This window comes from Lemur catta, chromosome 11 (assembly GCF_020740605.2).
Source record: "Lemur catta isolate mLemCat1 chromosome 11, mLemCat1.pri, whole genome shotgun sequence".
Taxonomy (NCBI): Eukaryota; Metazoa; Chordata; class Mammalia; order Primates; family Lemuridae; genus Lemur; species Lemur catta.
In genome coordinates, this window is record NC_059138.1 from 75,699,733 (window position 1) to 75,715,372 (window position 15,640).

The following is a 15,640-nucleotide window of genomic DNA, read 5'->3' on the forward strand; positions in this document are numbered from 1 at the left end:
AATCCACTCATGTATTGATGGCCACTTGGGTTGTTTCCACATCTTTGCAATTATGAATTGTGCTGCTATAAACATTCTAGTGCAGATGTCTTTTTTATAGAATATCTTTTTTTTCTTTGGGTAGATGCCCAGTAATGGGATTGCTGGATCAAATGGTAGTGCTACTTGTAGCTCTTTGAGGTATCTCCATATCATGGGAAAGGGGGTTTTGAACTTCCAGAAGCCATGGAACTGGGAGGTTCAAGGTCATTGGATCTGGATTGTCAAGGGCAAGTGCCTCCCTCCTGACTTACCTTATATATTCAGGGAATCATGAATTTTCTGTTCTCAATACAAAAACAAAGTCCTTGTTCACAAAATTCTGGGAGTGAGGAAAACCTCCCTAGCCAGGACTTGTGGTTGGACCTGAGGATGGAGACTAGAGCATAAGGCTGATGGACCTAGCAGGTAACAGTGAGTGTGAGGGTGGCCTTGAGATGAGGAAGAGCGAAGGAGATCGGGGCGGTCCTGTGCCCTGGGCTGGGAGACCTGGAGAACCCTGGGCAGATGAGAGCAGAGATGGCATGGCTAGGAAGGCTGGTGGCCTCACCTGGGCTTGTCTTGGAGGAGGACAGCTCCCTGGGGCTGGTCCAGCAGGCCCTCCTGTGTGACAGCCCTGACACCTGAGGCCTCTCAGTGGATGTGCAGAGGCACACTGAGGGCATGCATGCGTGTCCTGAGTGCCGCCCACACGCTTGGGGGTTCTCCTTCCTTTCTTGCCCAGTAACCCAGAATTTGTTTCACTTCCAGGTACCAAGACAGGGCAGGGCCCTGGCTCCCGAGCGCCTTCTCCCAGACTTCCCACCAAAACCATCGGCGGTCCGCTTAACCCCCCTGCATCTCCCAGGCTAGGCAATGCCTCCGAGACGCATGGCGCTGCCAGGACCATCCCTCCTCGTCCCAACGTGCCCGCCCCACCACCTCCCACCCTGCCCCCACCTCCCCCACCCTTACCCCCACCCCTGCCCCCGTCCTCCCCCGCCAAAGCTCCGCTGGTGTCCCCGCCTGGCCCACCGACCAAAGGGAACCCCCCGGTGGTTGCACCCCCTGTCCCCTGCGCGCCTCCGCCGCCTCCACCGCCACCTCCCCCAACCCCACCTCCGCTGCCGCCTGCCTCGGTTCTCGGCGACAAGGCGGCAAAGCCCCAGCTAGCCCCCTTGCACCTCCCGCCCGTCCCGCCCCCGCTCCCTCTCCTCCCACCCTGCGGGTACCCCGGGCTCAACGCGGAGCCCGCCAGCCCCGCCCAAGACCTGCCGGAGCCGCCCGCCCCGCCGCCCCCGCCGCCCCTCTACGCCTCGTGCTCCCCGAGGGCCGCGGTGCCCGCGCCGCCTTTGCCGGGCGCTAACAACAGCAGTGACGCCCCACCCCCGCTGCCGCCCAAGTCCCCCAGCTTCCAGGCCCAGCCGCAGAAGGCCGGCGGCGCGCAGACCTTGCCCGCGCCGCCCGCCCCTCCGGGGTCCCAGGCCTTCCTGCAGAAGAAGAGGCACGGCCGGGGCCCAGGTAAGCGGCGCTCAGGGACAAGCAAGGGCCTGCTCCTGTGAGCCACTTGGGAGCACAAGGGATGTCCCAAACCCTAGGACCGTTATTTTAGACCAGAGCTATTCGGTGCCCCTAGTGGAGCACATTAAAACCTTGTGCTTTTGTAGGACTTAATTGTTGGAGGTATTCATTTTAGACATGGAAACCAAGGGTGAGGGAGGCCGGGAGACTTGCCCCAAGTCAAAATTATGCAGACGGTAAGCGAGGGATTCTGGCCTTGATCCCCTGCCTTCACTAGCTGTGTGACCCCAGGCAACCACTCAGCCTCTCTGTGCTCCCTTCTCTTCGTCTGTAAAATGGGGATAGAGGGCAATAGTTCCTACCTCCTGGGGCTGTTGTAGGATTGAGTTCTTTCGAATAAGGCACTGGGAACCAGGCCTGGCAGCAGTGGGCTCTAGAGGGGTTATTATTCTTACTGTCATCCTCCAACTCCCAATCTACTCCCCAGGGTGGAGGGAGGGTGTGGGTGTGGTTTGTTTCCAGAACCAGGTCTCCTGTTTCATCTCACCTGAGTTCCTCCAGTCTGGCTCCCAGCCTGAGTCCCCACCAGCCCTCAGTAGACTGGGTTTGCGTTTTCACGGCTTCTCCATAGACTCAAGAAAACTGAGGTCCTGTATTTTGATATTAAATATTAAAAATAATTCCCGCACATCTCCAGCACAATTTGGAATTGAGTGTACGTTCCCATGACTGATTTCCCGGGTTCCTGGAGCAGTGAGGCTTCATTCACCTTGCCTGCCCTTGTGAATGGAAAGCACACCCTCATGTCCACACACACCCCCACGTCCACACACACCCCCACATCACGCACATTCCCCCATGTCCACTGATATTTATTGAGTACTTACTACATGCTGCTCGACTTCAATCAACTCATTTGACCTCTCAATAACCCTAGGAGGTGTGTGTACTATTATTACTCTCATTTTACAGATGAGAGAACTGAGGCACAAAAAGGCTATGTTATGTGTCCCAGTGAGAGAACTGCAATTCAGTGTCAAGCAGATTGGCTCCAAACTTTGCCATTTTACTCACGGTATCATAATACATTCCAAAATTCAAATCCTTACCCTCTCACATAAGGTTATAGCATCAACCGTCCCCAATCCTGTATCTGAGTGCACCATCATCTTCTCTGTAAGGGACCAGCGGGGGAAAGCTGAATCCACCCCCCGCACCCCCTGCGAGATCGCCCACCACGGAGCTTTCGAGCAAGAGCCAGCAGGCCCCAGCCTGGACCCCGACACCGCAGCCCGGAGGTCAGCTACGAAACGGAAGCCTGCACATCCTCGGTGAGTGCGGCAGTGCGCATGTGCTTTCCCCTGGGCTCTGCGGAGAGTCCGCCGGCAGCGGCGCTGTCATGCCAGGGTGCCTGCTTCTCACTCTAGCGCCGAACAGCCCACAGCCTCTGTTACACAGGGTTTCTCTCAAGGCTTCTTGGGTAGTTCCAGGGCCCACTTTCTAGCCTCCTGATTCAGATTAGAGAAAAAGAAGAAAACCAGCATTTAAGCTCTGTGTGGGTCTGTCTGTCTTTCTGTCTTCATGGAGAAATCAGTGCATAAGCCTGAAAGACTAGAGTGACTTGGATAAGGGTAAGGAATAGGTGGAAGGCTCACCAGGCTGGGCACCATTAGAGCAAAAATATGGAGGTAGGAGGGAAGGTCACCTGGGGTCAGATGTGAGGCCACAGAATCTTTGGATCCCTTTCGTGTGCTGGGCTAGTGTCAGACACAAGGCCCAGATCACAAAGCAGGGACTCAGCCTATGAAAGGGCCACAAGACCCCTCCCCTTCTGCCAGCAGGGGCTCAGGGCAGAAGCCATTTCGTTCGGGGAGCCTGGGGCCCACACGGGACACGGGCAGTGCTCCTCCCGCCAGCCAAGCTGAGGACCATGCCCACCTCTTCAGGTGCTCCAGGCTGCTGGGACTTTGCTGGTCCCTTGTTCATACCAGGGTCCCTACCTTTGACTCTGTACCCTGGAGAGGCCTGTGCCACTTCTGCCCATGTGGCAGCTTCCTTATGGTGCTGTTGGGGTGCATTGGTTTGGGTGATGGGGAGCGACTGTGGATTCCCCTTTCCTGCTTCCCCTGGTCTCAGCCAACCAGTAAAATGAGAGGAGGATGGATGTCTTCAGGGATGTCTGCCGTGAAACTCCATGCTCTGGGCAGGCAAACAGAACTCAGTGTATTCAGTCAGAGTAACCTGTGTGCTCCAGGGTCATCACAGTAACCTGAGTAAACCTTACCGTTTCCTGTGTGTGCAGATGACTTTGAGTCCAAATTCACGTTCCATTCTGTGGAAGACTTCCCCCCTCCGGATGAGTATAAACCATGCCAGAAGATTTACCCCAGCAAGATCCCCAGAAGTAAGTACCACCTTGATAAGACCCCAGATTGGGTGCTCCGTGTGCATGGACTGGTCACAGACTGTCTAAAGGATGATGCCTTTGTTTGGTTGTGCTACTACAAGGATGTAGTGCTGTGCATACTTCTGGAAGTTTCAGAGCATTTATTTGCCCTGATACCTAAGGGTTCATTTAGAGGTTTTTCACAGAACACAAAGGTTAACTGTTCGGCATCAGATTTGGATGCCTAAATTTACCATTCATGCTTCTCCTCTCTGGGGCTTTTGACAAGGGAACTAAACACCCCCAAACAACAGCGAAAGGAGATACAGGAGCTCTGTATTAATAGCTGGGGAAGAACCTGAAACTCCCCAATCGAGAATATTTACAAACCACAAAATGGAGAATGTCCTTAGATCAATGGTTCTCAACCTTGGCTACACACTAGAACGACCTAGGCAGCTTTTAAAAAGCCTGAAGCCCAGGCTAGGGTGGGAGGCAGATGTCAGTGTTTCTGAAAGCTGCCAGGTGATTCCAGTGGACAGCCATGGCTAGGAATCAGAGCCCAGGGAGGGCTGCCGCCTCCTGATCTCATGGTGTGATCAGGCTCCAGGAGAGGCCTTACCTGGCTTACCTGTTCAGCCTTCGGGGTGGGAGAAGTGGCAGGCCCGGAGTTAACAGGAGCTGGTTCCCGTCCGCTTCTGGGCCAGCCCACTTGGGCAGGAGCCAGTAAAAAGGAGACAGAGTCAACAATATGGGGTGAGGGTCAGATGTGTTCCCACTTCACAGCCTAACTATGGCCCCCCATCCCAGACATCTGTGGACCTGAGTAGAAAGTCATCAATGTCCAGGGTTAGCCCAAGACCAGGAATCAGGAAGCATGCTCTTTGACCTTCTCCTTTCAGAGGGACCTTGGTGAAGTCCCTTCTGCCGGACTCAGCTTCCTGCAGAGCAGAGGGAACGAAGCCTGCTCTCTGCTCAGGTAGGGTCCTCCCGGGTCAGCCTGGGCCAGCCTTTCTCTGCTGGCCTGCGAGACTGCACATTTAGAGAGAAGCGACCTTGTGTGCTCTGTTAGTGATATGTGACTGCCACTGCTCTGGATTGAGAAGGAGACAGAGGGGAGCAGTACACAGGAGGAGGGAGGGAGATCCGGCCACTTAGGGCTTAAATAGCCTGTGAAGACACAACACTGAAAGACGACAGGTGCTGTGTCTGTCTCTCACTCCCACTCAGTTCAACAAACATGCATGAACTGCCTGTCACGCAGTGGGTGCCCTGTGAGCACCAGAGGCTGCAAAGTGTGAAAAACAGGGTCCCCTATACCAGGCACCCCCCGCACACACTCCTGAGAGGGACGTGAGGGCAATGAGCTGTGATGCGATGCGAGTGTCTTAATCAATGAGCACTGAGAGTGCTGAGGGCACTGCGGTGGGCGTGGGGTGGGGGACAGGGGCCCACCGTGCTGTTGGTGGGAAGGCATGAGGGCTGAGGACAGGACGAACCCAGGACACAGTACGATAGTCCCACGTGGTGCCTCAGAGCACAAGGTGCCTGGCTGGGTAAGAGTCTGCCAGAGGCTTTAGGTTTGGGGAGGATGTTAATATAAAACACCCCTTTTCCCATCTGGTGAAATAGTCACAGGAATCAGACTGAGGGGTTCAGCAAGAGCAGATTTCCTATTATTACACCCCAGAATTAGGCTCACTCACTCCCCCAGACAGGGTGACGCGTGAGGAAACAGAGGCTGGCCTCTGCTGCAGTCACAGAGCCTGCCTCACAGGACTTCCCACGTGGCAGGGAGAGCGGAGGGCCCCTCCATCACAGGCAGCTGGGTGGCGGCACCGGCCCAGCAGGACCCAGGCTGCACGTGGCCGGTTCCTGCAGAGTAGGGAACACCTCCCTGGGGAGGTGCCTACACACGAAAACACGGGGACAAGGACATGAGTGTGCCTCCTAACGTGAAGGACGCTCTGTCCCTTCTGAGACATTGGAGCTTGAACCTGTACGCAGGGGAAGAACTGTCAGTGAAAACGTGAAATGCCAGTTCCATAATGGAGACTGTTGTGGATGCCCTTGTGTGTGCCCAGCACTGTTCTAGGTGCTTGACATACCCTATCATTTGTCCTTAATGCAGAGAGTTTACAAAGAGGGAAAAACAGATTCTCAAAAATCTCTTTCTGCTATTCAACCTTTCTCAGTAATGTGCCATGGGGTCCTTTAACCTTCAGATTCAGTAGATTCTAATCTACAGTTTGCTGCATTTTGAGCCTCTGGTGCCAGTCATCCCTGAGAACAGAAGAAAAGCTAGACCCCACCACCCCACCACCCCACATAGCTTGCCAAAGATAATCTCCTGATGTTTAGGAAGAAACAGTAAAAAAATAATAATCATAACCTATTAAATGAACTGACATCCTACAGACTAAAAAGGGCAATTGCAATTTCAAAATTAAGATGCTGTTTTAGGTTGATGTGGTATCAGTGGACATGAAATACTTCAGCAGCCTCCTAGAAAAATTCAATGAGCATGTTCCTGCCATCCCTGTGAGCCCTAGTGCAGAACCTTGTTCCTTATACGAGTGTGGGGCCGATGTGGGTTCTGCCTATCTGATTGCATGTCTCCTTAGCAGTTTTCCTCTTGGCTCACTATCGACCTGGTTCCCCAAGGTTAGAGTTTGTCTCTGTCTGGAGACAGTGTCGGTTCCGGCAGATGTGTGTTCTCGTGGTCTGTGGCAGTGCTCTCTCCTTCTGACACACACACACACACACACACACACACACACACACACACACACACACACGCAGAGCACGCAAATACCCTACTGCCTAGCTCTTCCACTAGCCATCATCACTGTCTCCACTCTGCAGGTCCTAGCTATTTGCTTTCATCGATAGGATGATTTTGCCTAGTTTTTAAAAATGTTTTTTAAATGCATTACATTCCTCAGTAAATTCAACACAGAATTACCATATGACCCATCAACTCCACTCCTGAAGCACTAGTTGAAAACTAGTGTTCAAACAGAAACTTTCTCACAGGTGTTCACAGCAGCACTATTCACAACAGCCAGAAGGTGGAAACCTGGGGAGTGGATAAACAAAACGGGAGAGAGCCCTACGATGGAACGTGACTGCACAACAGAAAGGAATGCAGTACTAAGACGTGCGATGATGTGGATGAAGCTTGACAACATTAAGTGGAAGAAGCCAGACACAAAAGGCCACATACTGTAGATTCCATTTATGTGAAGTGTCCAAAATAGGCAAATCCATAGAGACAAAGTAGAATAGTGGTTTCTGGGGAGGAGGGGGAGGAGGGAATAGTGAGTGGCTGCTGATGGGTACAAGATTCCCTTTGGAGTGATGGATGTTTTGGATCTAGAGAGAAGTGATGTTTACATAACATTCTGGATGTAGTAAATGTCACTAATGGTCAATTTTATGTCATGTGTATTTACCACAATAAAAAGAAGCTGAAAAGAAACCCTATAAGAAGGAATCTTTGGGGAAAATGCATAGGTCACACATATTTATAAACATAATGATTGTAGAAAGAGTGAAGTCAGCATCTTATTAACAAGCACACTTTGAGGCCCTTACCCACTAGAGAGATTTAGATAAACAATTCCTCACATGCCCTCGAGAAATTCACATTGGAGGATGCCTGTAATCCTAGCACTCTGGGAGGCCAAGGTGGGAGGATCGCTTGAACTCAGGAGTTCTAGATCAGTCTGAGCAAGAGCAAGACCCCGTCTCTACTAAAAATAGAAAAAATTAGCTGGGCATCGTGGCGCATGCCTGTAGTCCCAGCTACTTGGGAGGCTGAGGCAGGAAGATCACTTGAACTCAGGAGTTCTAGACCAGTCTGGGCAAGAGCAAGACCCCGTCTCTACTAAAAATAGAAAAAATTAGCTGGGCATCGTGGCGCATGCCTGTAGTTCCAGCTACTCAGGAGGCTGAGGCAGGAGGATTGCTTGAGCCCAGGAGTCTGAGGTTGCTGTGAGCTAGGCTGACGCCATGGCACTCACTATAGCCCTGGCAACAGAGCGAGACTCTGTCTCAAAAAAAAAAAGAAAGAAAGAAAGAAAAATTCACATCATGGTGGAGGAAGCTGGGGAGACAGATACCCAAGCAAGTGATTTCATTCTGGTGTTCCCAGCAAAACCATCTCCATCACAGCCAGTTCAGTGGGAAATGGCCAAATTCAAACATGATTGTGTTTACATCCCAGGTCCTAAAGAACTTCCCACTGCCCTCTTCCCCCAGCCCCTGGCAACACCCTTCTGCTTTCTGTCTCTATGAATCTGACTACTCTAGGCACCTCATATGAGTGGAATTGTACAGTATTTGTCTTTTTTGAGACTGGCTTATTTTACTTAGCTTATGTCTCAAGGTTCATCCATGTTGTAGCATGTATCAGAATTTCTTTCCTTTTTAAGGCTGAATAATGTTCCATTCTATGGATATACCACATTTTGTTACCCATTAATGCACTGATGAACACTTGGGCTGCTTCCACCTCTTAACTATTGTGAGCAATGCAGCTATGAACTTGGATGTACAAATAGCCATTCAAGTCCTTGTTTCCAATACTCAGAAATAGACTTGCTGGATCATATGGTAATTCTATTTTAATTTTTTTGAGGAAACTCCATACTGTTTTCCATAGCTGCTGCACTTTTTACATTTCTGCTAACAGTGTACAAGGGTTTCAGTTTTTCCACATCCTCTCCAACATTTGTTATTTTTTATTTTATCTTATCTTATTTTTATTTTATAGTAGCCATTCTTGCACGTGTGTGGTGGTATCAAATGGTGATCTAAGTCCTGCTTTAAAATAGTTACTTTGCACTTACAGTAAAACTAGCTGCCATTATTTCCATTAGTAGTGAAACTTCTCCACCAGGCACTGCAATAACTTTAACAGTATTGGGTAGTGCGTGTCATAAAAGTCAAAGGATTATATGTCCCAAGACTGAGAGAAACTGTAGACAGAACATACTGCCAGCAGGAGAGGATTTATTTCCACCTTTGCGGAGGGCAGTTGGGGGGTAAGAACCTCTGCCCCTGCGAGCCTGGTAAGAGCACTGACCACACCCTTCGCAAGCTGTGTCCCAACACCCACTCTTTCACCACGACTGCTGTCTTCCCAGGACACTCCTTAGTTTCTCTGAACCTGTGACAGTGCTGTCATGTATAAACTACCTCCCTCGACCTGCTCTGGTCCCTGAGCCATTTCTCTGCTCCTCTTTTAGCCAGTGCTGTCTCTGCTTCCTCTCATCCTGTTCTCTCCAGAGCTTGGCCCTGCCAGGCCTTCCCCTCTCCGAGCCATGGCAAGAGCTCTCACCAAGGCCACCAATGCTCCTCTGTGCTGCCAAGTCCAGTGGGCAGCGCGTCACCTCCTCCTTCTGAAGCACTGCTTCACTTAGCGTTTCCAGCAGACTGCTCCTCTGTTTCTTTTTGTTACACCAAAAACTTCAGAGTCGTCTTTGACTTCTCTCTTCTCCCAAATCCAATTTACCGGTAAGCTCTGGGGTATCTCTCTTTGAAATACATCCAGAATCTGATCTCTTTCACCTTGCTGCCACTCCCACCCTGGCCTAAGCCACTGTGGATTTCCCACTCAAATTGCCACCAGAACCTGCTAACAGGCTCCCCTGCTTCACACTGCAGCCCGAGTGGCTTGTCTACAACCCGGCCCAGCCATGCTACCCTCTGCTCGAAACCCTTCTTGCTCCAAGTCAACCGGAAATTTCCATCACGACTCAAGACCTACATGAACTATGCCCATCTTCTTCCACTGCTCTCCTCTCACCTCATTTGGCTCCAACAACACATGCAAATTCTAGAACATTCCAAGCACACTCCTGCCTCTGGGCTCTTTGCATTTGCGGTTTCTTCTGTAGGAGACACTTTCCCCAGATATCCACGTGACTCACCCCCCACTTCCTCTGGATCTTTGATCAGATGGTACCTGTCTTAGTCAGCTCAAGCTGCCATAACAAAGTGCCATAGCCTGAATAGAAATTTAGTTTCTCATGGTTCTGGAGGCTGGGAAGTCCAAGACCAAGGTGCCAGCCAGTTCTGTTTCTGGGAGGGCTCATTTCTTGGCCACCTTCTCACTGTGTGCTCACAGGGTGAAGAGAGAGAAAATAAGCTCTCTGGTGTCACGGTTTATTAGGGCACTAATCTCATCATGAGGGCCCCATCCTGATGACCTCATCGAAACCTAATTATCCCCTAAAATCCATATTTCCAAATACTCTCACAGTGAGCACTAACCCTCCAACATCCAACTTTGGGGGGGACACAATTCAGTCTGGAGCAGTACCTTACCAGAGAGTCTTCCCTGACCACCCTTCATAAAATAGAAGTTTTTTCTGCCCTATCACCTTTTATTCTCTTCACACTGTTTTCTAATTGTCTTCAAAGCATTTATCACCTCTTAACTTTATTTTCCTGGCCCATGTCTGTCTCCCCAGTACAGTGGAAGGCCCTAAATGTCAGGGACTGCTTGCGTTTTCATTCACTGGCTAATCTCCAGCTCCCGGAATGGAGCAAGGCATGCAGACACTCCATAAATGCTTGTTGAATTAATAAATAAAAATCTTCCCTCATACATGCATTGCTAAGCCATTTATACAGTGAAAAATTTGGAAATAGCACAAACTCCAACAATGGTGTTAAATAAATGAAGGCAGAGCCACCTGATGGAATACTATGTTGACCATTAAAACAGTGCTGTCAAATATTTAGTGACATGGGGAAATGTTTACACTAACTTGTTAAGTAAAAGCAATATCAAAAAAGTATACAAAAAAGTACATAAAATAAAATTTAAATTTTTTTAAACATTAATTTGTATGTCTATGTAGAAAAGGAGAATTTGATAAAATAGAAGAGACTAGAAATATGTATACCAAAATATTAAAAGTGGTTATCACTCAGTGGCTGAATGCTGGGTGATTTTCATTTTCTTCTTTGCTCATTTGTCTAAGTTTTTATAATAAATGGGTATTGCTTTTAATAATCATCCAAACTAATTTTTGGATCACAAGTTATTGGGAGAGGAATAATTACCCCAGCCCTGGTCTGAGCACCTGTGGGGAGGGCATGAGGCCCTGGGATTTGCAGGGTGAGGTGGACTCAGTTCTCTACAAAGGGGATACGGGTGAGGAAGGAATGGTGGGTGGCTCAAATGCCAGCACCAACTACCACAGCGACAGTGGGGAATGAGGGAAAAGGCTAGACGTGCAATTTCTAAGGTGTAGATCTGGCAGGTACTAGAATTATCATTTCCAATGAAACCTGTCCTATCCTTCACTTAGAGATCATAGGAAGTCTCCAGTGTAAGAACAGCAAAGGCCCTTTGAGGTCGTCCAGCCCAGCTCCTTCATACACAGCTGAAGAAACCAAAGCAGAAGTAAAGCGACCGGCCCCTGTTCACAGCTGTGGCGAAGCAGGGGCCAGAGCCAGGCTCTGTGCTCCCAGCCCAGTGCTCCTGCCACATGGCCTCTTCACTGTCATGCCAGGATGGACTGCAGCTTGGACAGGCTGTTTCGGGCCAGAGCCGACATTAGGTCTGCCTCTCGTAAGAGCCCACCTTTTCCCAAAGCCCCCCTCCTGGCTCGCAGGAACCACACCCCGGGGCGGGTAGGCGTCCTCCCCAGGCCCTCACAGGGACCCTGCTTCCTCGGCCAGCCGGGCTCATAAATCCTTTCGGGACATTCTCCAAGTCCTGCAGCATCCATCCTCTGGTTGCTTGGCTACAAAATGGATTATTGTTTTCTGACATGAAAATCTCTCTGTGCCTGGAAAACAGATGCAGGGCTTGCTTGATTTACAAATGACAAAAAATAAGGTTGGAAGCCAGCTTGGCCCCCCGGCTTCTGCTCGTTCAGCCCAAGCACTTTTCTTCTTTAAGCCCCTCCGTGTAGAGAACCTTTCATAGCAGGCTGCCCTGTCCCAAGCGGCTCCTTCAACCACTTTTGTACCCACAACTATTTTAACGGGAGGGAAGAGGGGCCATCTGTTTGCAGGACACAGCAACGACGTTCACTCAGTCTGCTCTGAAAGAGCGGTAGGTGCTTGAGATTGGGGACAGAGGTAAACACTATTTCTTACTAGGATTTGCGGAGCCATGAATTTGGAAGCCACTGCTTTAGTGACTGTGGAACGCCCTTCTGTGGGAAAGCAGCCTGTGTGTGAAGGGCTGCTTCAGCGGAATGGCTCTACTTCTTAAGTTCTAAGAGTTTCTAGTGGCATCTCATAAGGGAAAATCCCTCTAAGGAGATATTTGGATTTAAAGTACTCTAAAATAACCCTGACTAAGTCCCGGCGACTCATTTCAAGTGGCAGTGAATTTTTTATATATATAAATATAATAATACACAGAGTTTGCCTTTCTGTTTTATGAAGAAACTGATTCTCCTTTAACCTCTCTGCTGTTGTTCCCATCGTATTTATGAAAACTGGCGGGAACTGCGTACCTGTGGTGAAGCTTGTTTTATTGCCCAGTGGTTCCCAAACAGGGATGATTTTGCCCCCCAGGAGACATCTGGCAATGTCTGGAGTTATTTTTTGATTGTTACAAGTGGGCATGGACATGCTACCGGCATCTAGAGGGTAGAGACTAGGGATGCTATTAAACATTCTGCAACACACAGGACAGCCCCCAAATGAAGAATTATTCAGCCCACAATGTTAATAAAGCCAAGGTTGCAAAACCCTGGCATAGAAGGTTTTTCTGTAGAAGACAGGAGTTTCTTAAATCTAAGAACAGTCATTTCCAAGGCTATCCTCTCATAAAATTAGATCAGGGCTGCATATCAATGTCTTTTTACTCAGTTAATAAACTGGCTAAAAATCTGGCACTGCCTGTATCTTTTGGTCCAAAATATATTTATTCTAGAACAAGTACACTCATTAATTTTAAAAATGTTTCAATGAAAATAACAGTGCCCATTTGATTAATGTTTTAAAAGTTTCAGAGACCCTTCTACATGATAGTTTGTTTAAAAACATGTACCTTAAAAGATGTTTATGATGACTTATCTATGTTCATTGAAGAAAATTTGAAAAGTATTTTTAAGAGTTTTTTTAAAATGGTAATTCTACCACCCAGGAGTAAACATTTTAGTATATTATTTGTGGAGTTTTGGATGAATTTTAAAAATAGTTGTGGCCATTCTATTTATACAATTTCATATCCCCTAAAGGAGTCTTTGTAAACATTCAGACAGCTGCTTAGCATGCCATCATATGATACTGAACCCTGGATTAACTAAAAAGTTTGTTGAACACAGGTTATCTGTTTTGCATTGTTTTAAATTTTCTGTGATGAACATTTATGCTTTTTATATTGCTTTTTAACTAGCACAGCAACTTGGATTGTTCTGGGGACTTTGGGACATGGTTATTTAATTTCTTGTTCAGGACAGAAACAGAAAAGGCTTGAGCCAAATGCAGCAGAGGAGATGCCAGGAGACACCATTCAGCTGGAACAGTGGGAATGTAGATTTAAAACTTGGGTAGACCAACCAAACCATATATCTGTATATACGCAGATATATGTAAGTAAATGCCAAAAAGAAAAAAAAAAAATCTGGAGGGATAAACACTAAACTTTTAGTCGTGGTGACTCGGGATAGAAAATTGAGATTAGGGGAGGGACAGGCAGAGGAACTTTGGGGAATTTTTTCATTATCTTCTTCTGTATTCTTTGAATTCTTAATTGAGAATATATTCCTATGCATTATAAGTTGTGTAAGATTTAAACATAATATATTTTAGAGAATGATTTGGATCTTCATGAAACACAAGTCCTGTTTATATCAGCAGTTACTTTTACTTTTTTAACTTACTTTTTCACCAACCCTGAGCAGACATGGAGATGGTGGTATGTTTTGAGCAAATAAGCTCTTAACACGCATGCAGATGATAGGCCTTAATAAGTTGTTCTCCTCACAGTGAATTAGACATGACTCCTCAGCATCACACTCGGGACATAGAAGACGGGGGTGGAAACACGCAGCCTAGGGCCAGGAGCCTGGAGGTTTCAGGTGGATGGGCTCACGTTACCTTTCATTCCTTCGCTGTTGCTTTAAGTGCTGGTTTAGTGACAGTTTCCCTGTGAAGCATGCACAGCCAGTCCCTGGACTAACAGACGGTGAGACGGCTCTTGTTTCTTTCAGGCCGTACACCTGGTCCCTGGCTCCAGGCCGAGGCAGTCACGCAGAGCTCTGATGACATCAAAGGCAGAAATTCTCAGGTAACACATCCCTCTGGTCTCTGAATGTAAAACCAGGAATTCTCCTCGGGGAGCACAGCAATGCTGAGGGTGTGCTCTCTCCTGAACAGCTTAACCTGTTTCCTCAGACTGCTTTTGCTCGGGGAAAGCCATTCGGTGTGCCTTTGTCTCAAGCCGGAATGAAACACTCATAATTTCAAAATCATGAAGGATGAATAGGGGGCTTCCCTGGAATCAGCACCACATCCAGAAACAAATTTAGCAACTCAGAAGCCCTTTGGAATCTTTCTGCAGCAATCATCCCCATCACCCCCGTCTGCCCTGCTTATGAAGGCTTGCAAGAAAAACTCGTAACGTTTATAAAACCTAATTCACTGTTCTCTCTCATCTGTAGAATACATGGTTTCTTTCAGCACCCTTGGAGTTTTTCCCCCCATCTATATTATTATAATTGATTTTGATCAAATTTAGTCACGGTTCAAGTCCTGGTGGTTACAGGAAATTGACAGGGCTAGAATCAAAGTCAGACAGGTGCCGTGTGATAAGACGTTCTTTGAAGAAACACCCTCCATCTCACTCAGGGCAACTTGGACAGAAGCGTTTCCTGACCCAGGCGGAGATGCCGTCTCCCACTGCGTATGATAGGATCTCATCTTTAAAAGTCCTTTGTTTTCTTTGAGCTCATACTCAGTCCTACACTGGCCGCCTCCTGTTTCAGAGTTCTATGTGACAGACAACGGTGTAAAGTCAATTGGAGGAAAAAATTGTTGATAGGCATTCACTTTAGAAGATTATAGCTGATTTTTACTTTCTTCTTTGTGTGTTTTTGCAATTTCCAAATTTTCCACAATGAATATATTACTCCTGTGATCAGAAAAATATAGTAGTAAGCATAATCATAGTCCCCTATATTTACCTGGCTCTTTACATTTTTGGGCTGGCTTGCCTATGTTATCTCATTTGATCCTTTTAATAACCCTGTGATGGAGGCTGGAGAGACACCTTTAAAGGCATTTTTACAGAAAAGAAAACCACTCCAGAAGGCTGAAGAGAACTTGCCCACTGTCACAATGCCCAGACCGTCTGACCTCTTGTCCGGAGTTCCTTCCACTGTACTTCACTGCTTTCTTTTCCCGGCATGTCAGAGTCTCCAGGGACGAGAGTCATCCTCACCATCAATGTGGCAACACTGTGTCCCCAGCCTCATGGCAGGCATACACCTAAATCACCTGAGACTGGTGATTTTGATCTCTGTCCGTAACAGTGTAGTCGGGGAAGGACTATGAAGTCTCCTTTGGGCATTCCACATTAAAGAAAGTCGTCTTCATGTCTTGCATCTTAATTCATTTTCACTGCAATGAAACACAGACCAATCGCCCAGAGAAATTGCTGAGTTCTAGACATGGCAAGTAATACCCTAAGGCGTGCTTTCTTCTTTTGTGGATATAGTGATCGGTGCATGTGTGGGA

The 15,640-nt window shown here is 48.1% G+C and overlaps 1 protein-coding gene across 1 annotated transcript in view; it reads left to right on the plus strand.

The window, feature by feature from the left end:
- WIPF3 (WAS/WASL interacting protein family member 3) overlaps window positions 1-15,640 on the plus strand; it is a 91,391-nt gene that overhangs the window by 73,147 nt on the left and 2,604 nt on the right. Inside the window, exons 6-9 of the mRNA XM_045564156.1 lie at window positions 790-1,539; window positions 2,721-2,870; window positions 3,842-3,943; window positions 14,116-14,192. Coding sequence (XP_045420112.1) covers window positions 790-1,539; window positions 2,721-2,870; window positions 3,842-3,943; window positions 14,116-14,192 — 1,079 coding nt within the window. The remainder of the gene's footprint in view (window positions 1-789; window positions 1,540-2,720; window positions 2,871-3,841; window positions 3,944-14,115; window positions 14,193-15,640) is intronic.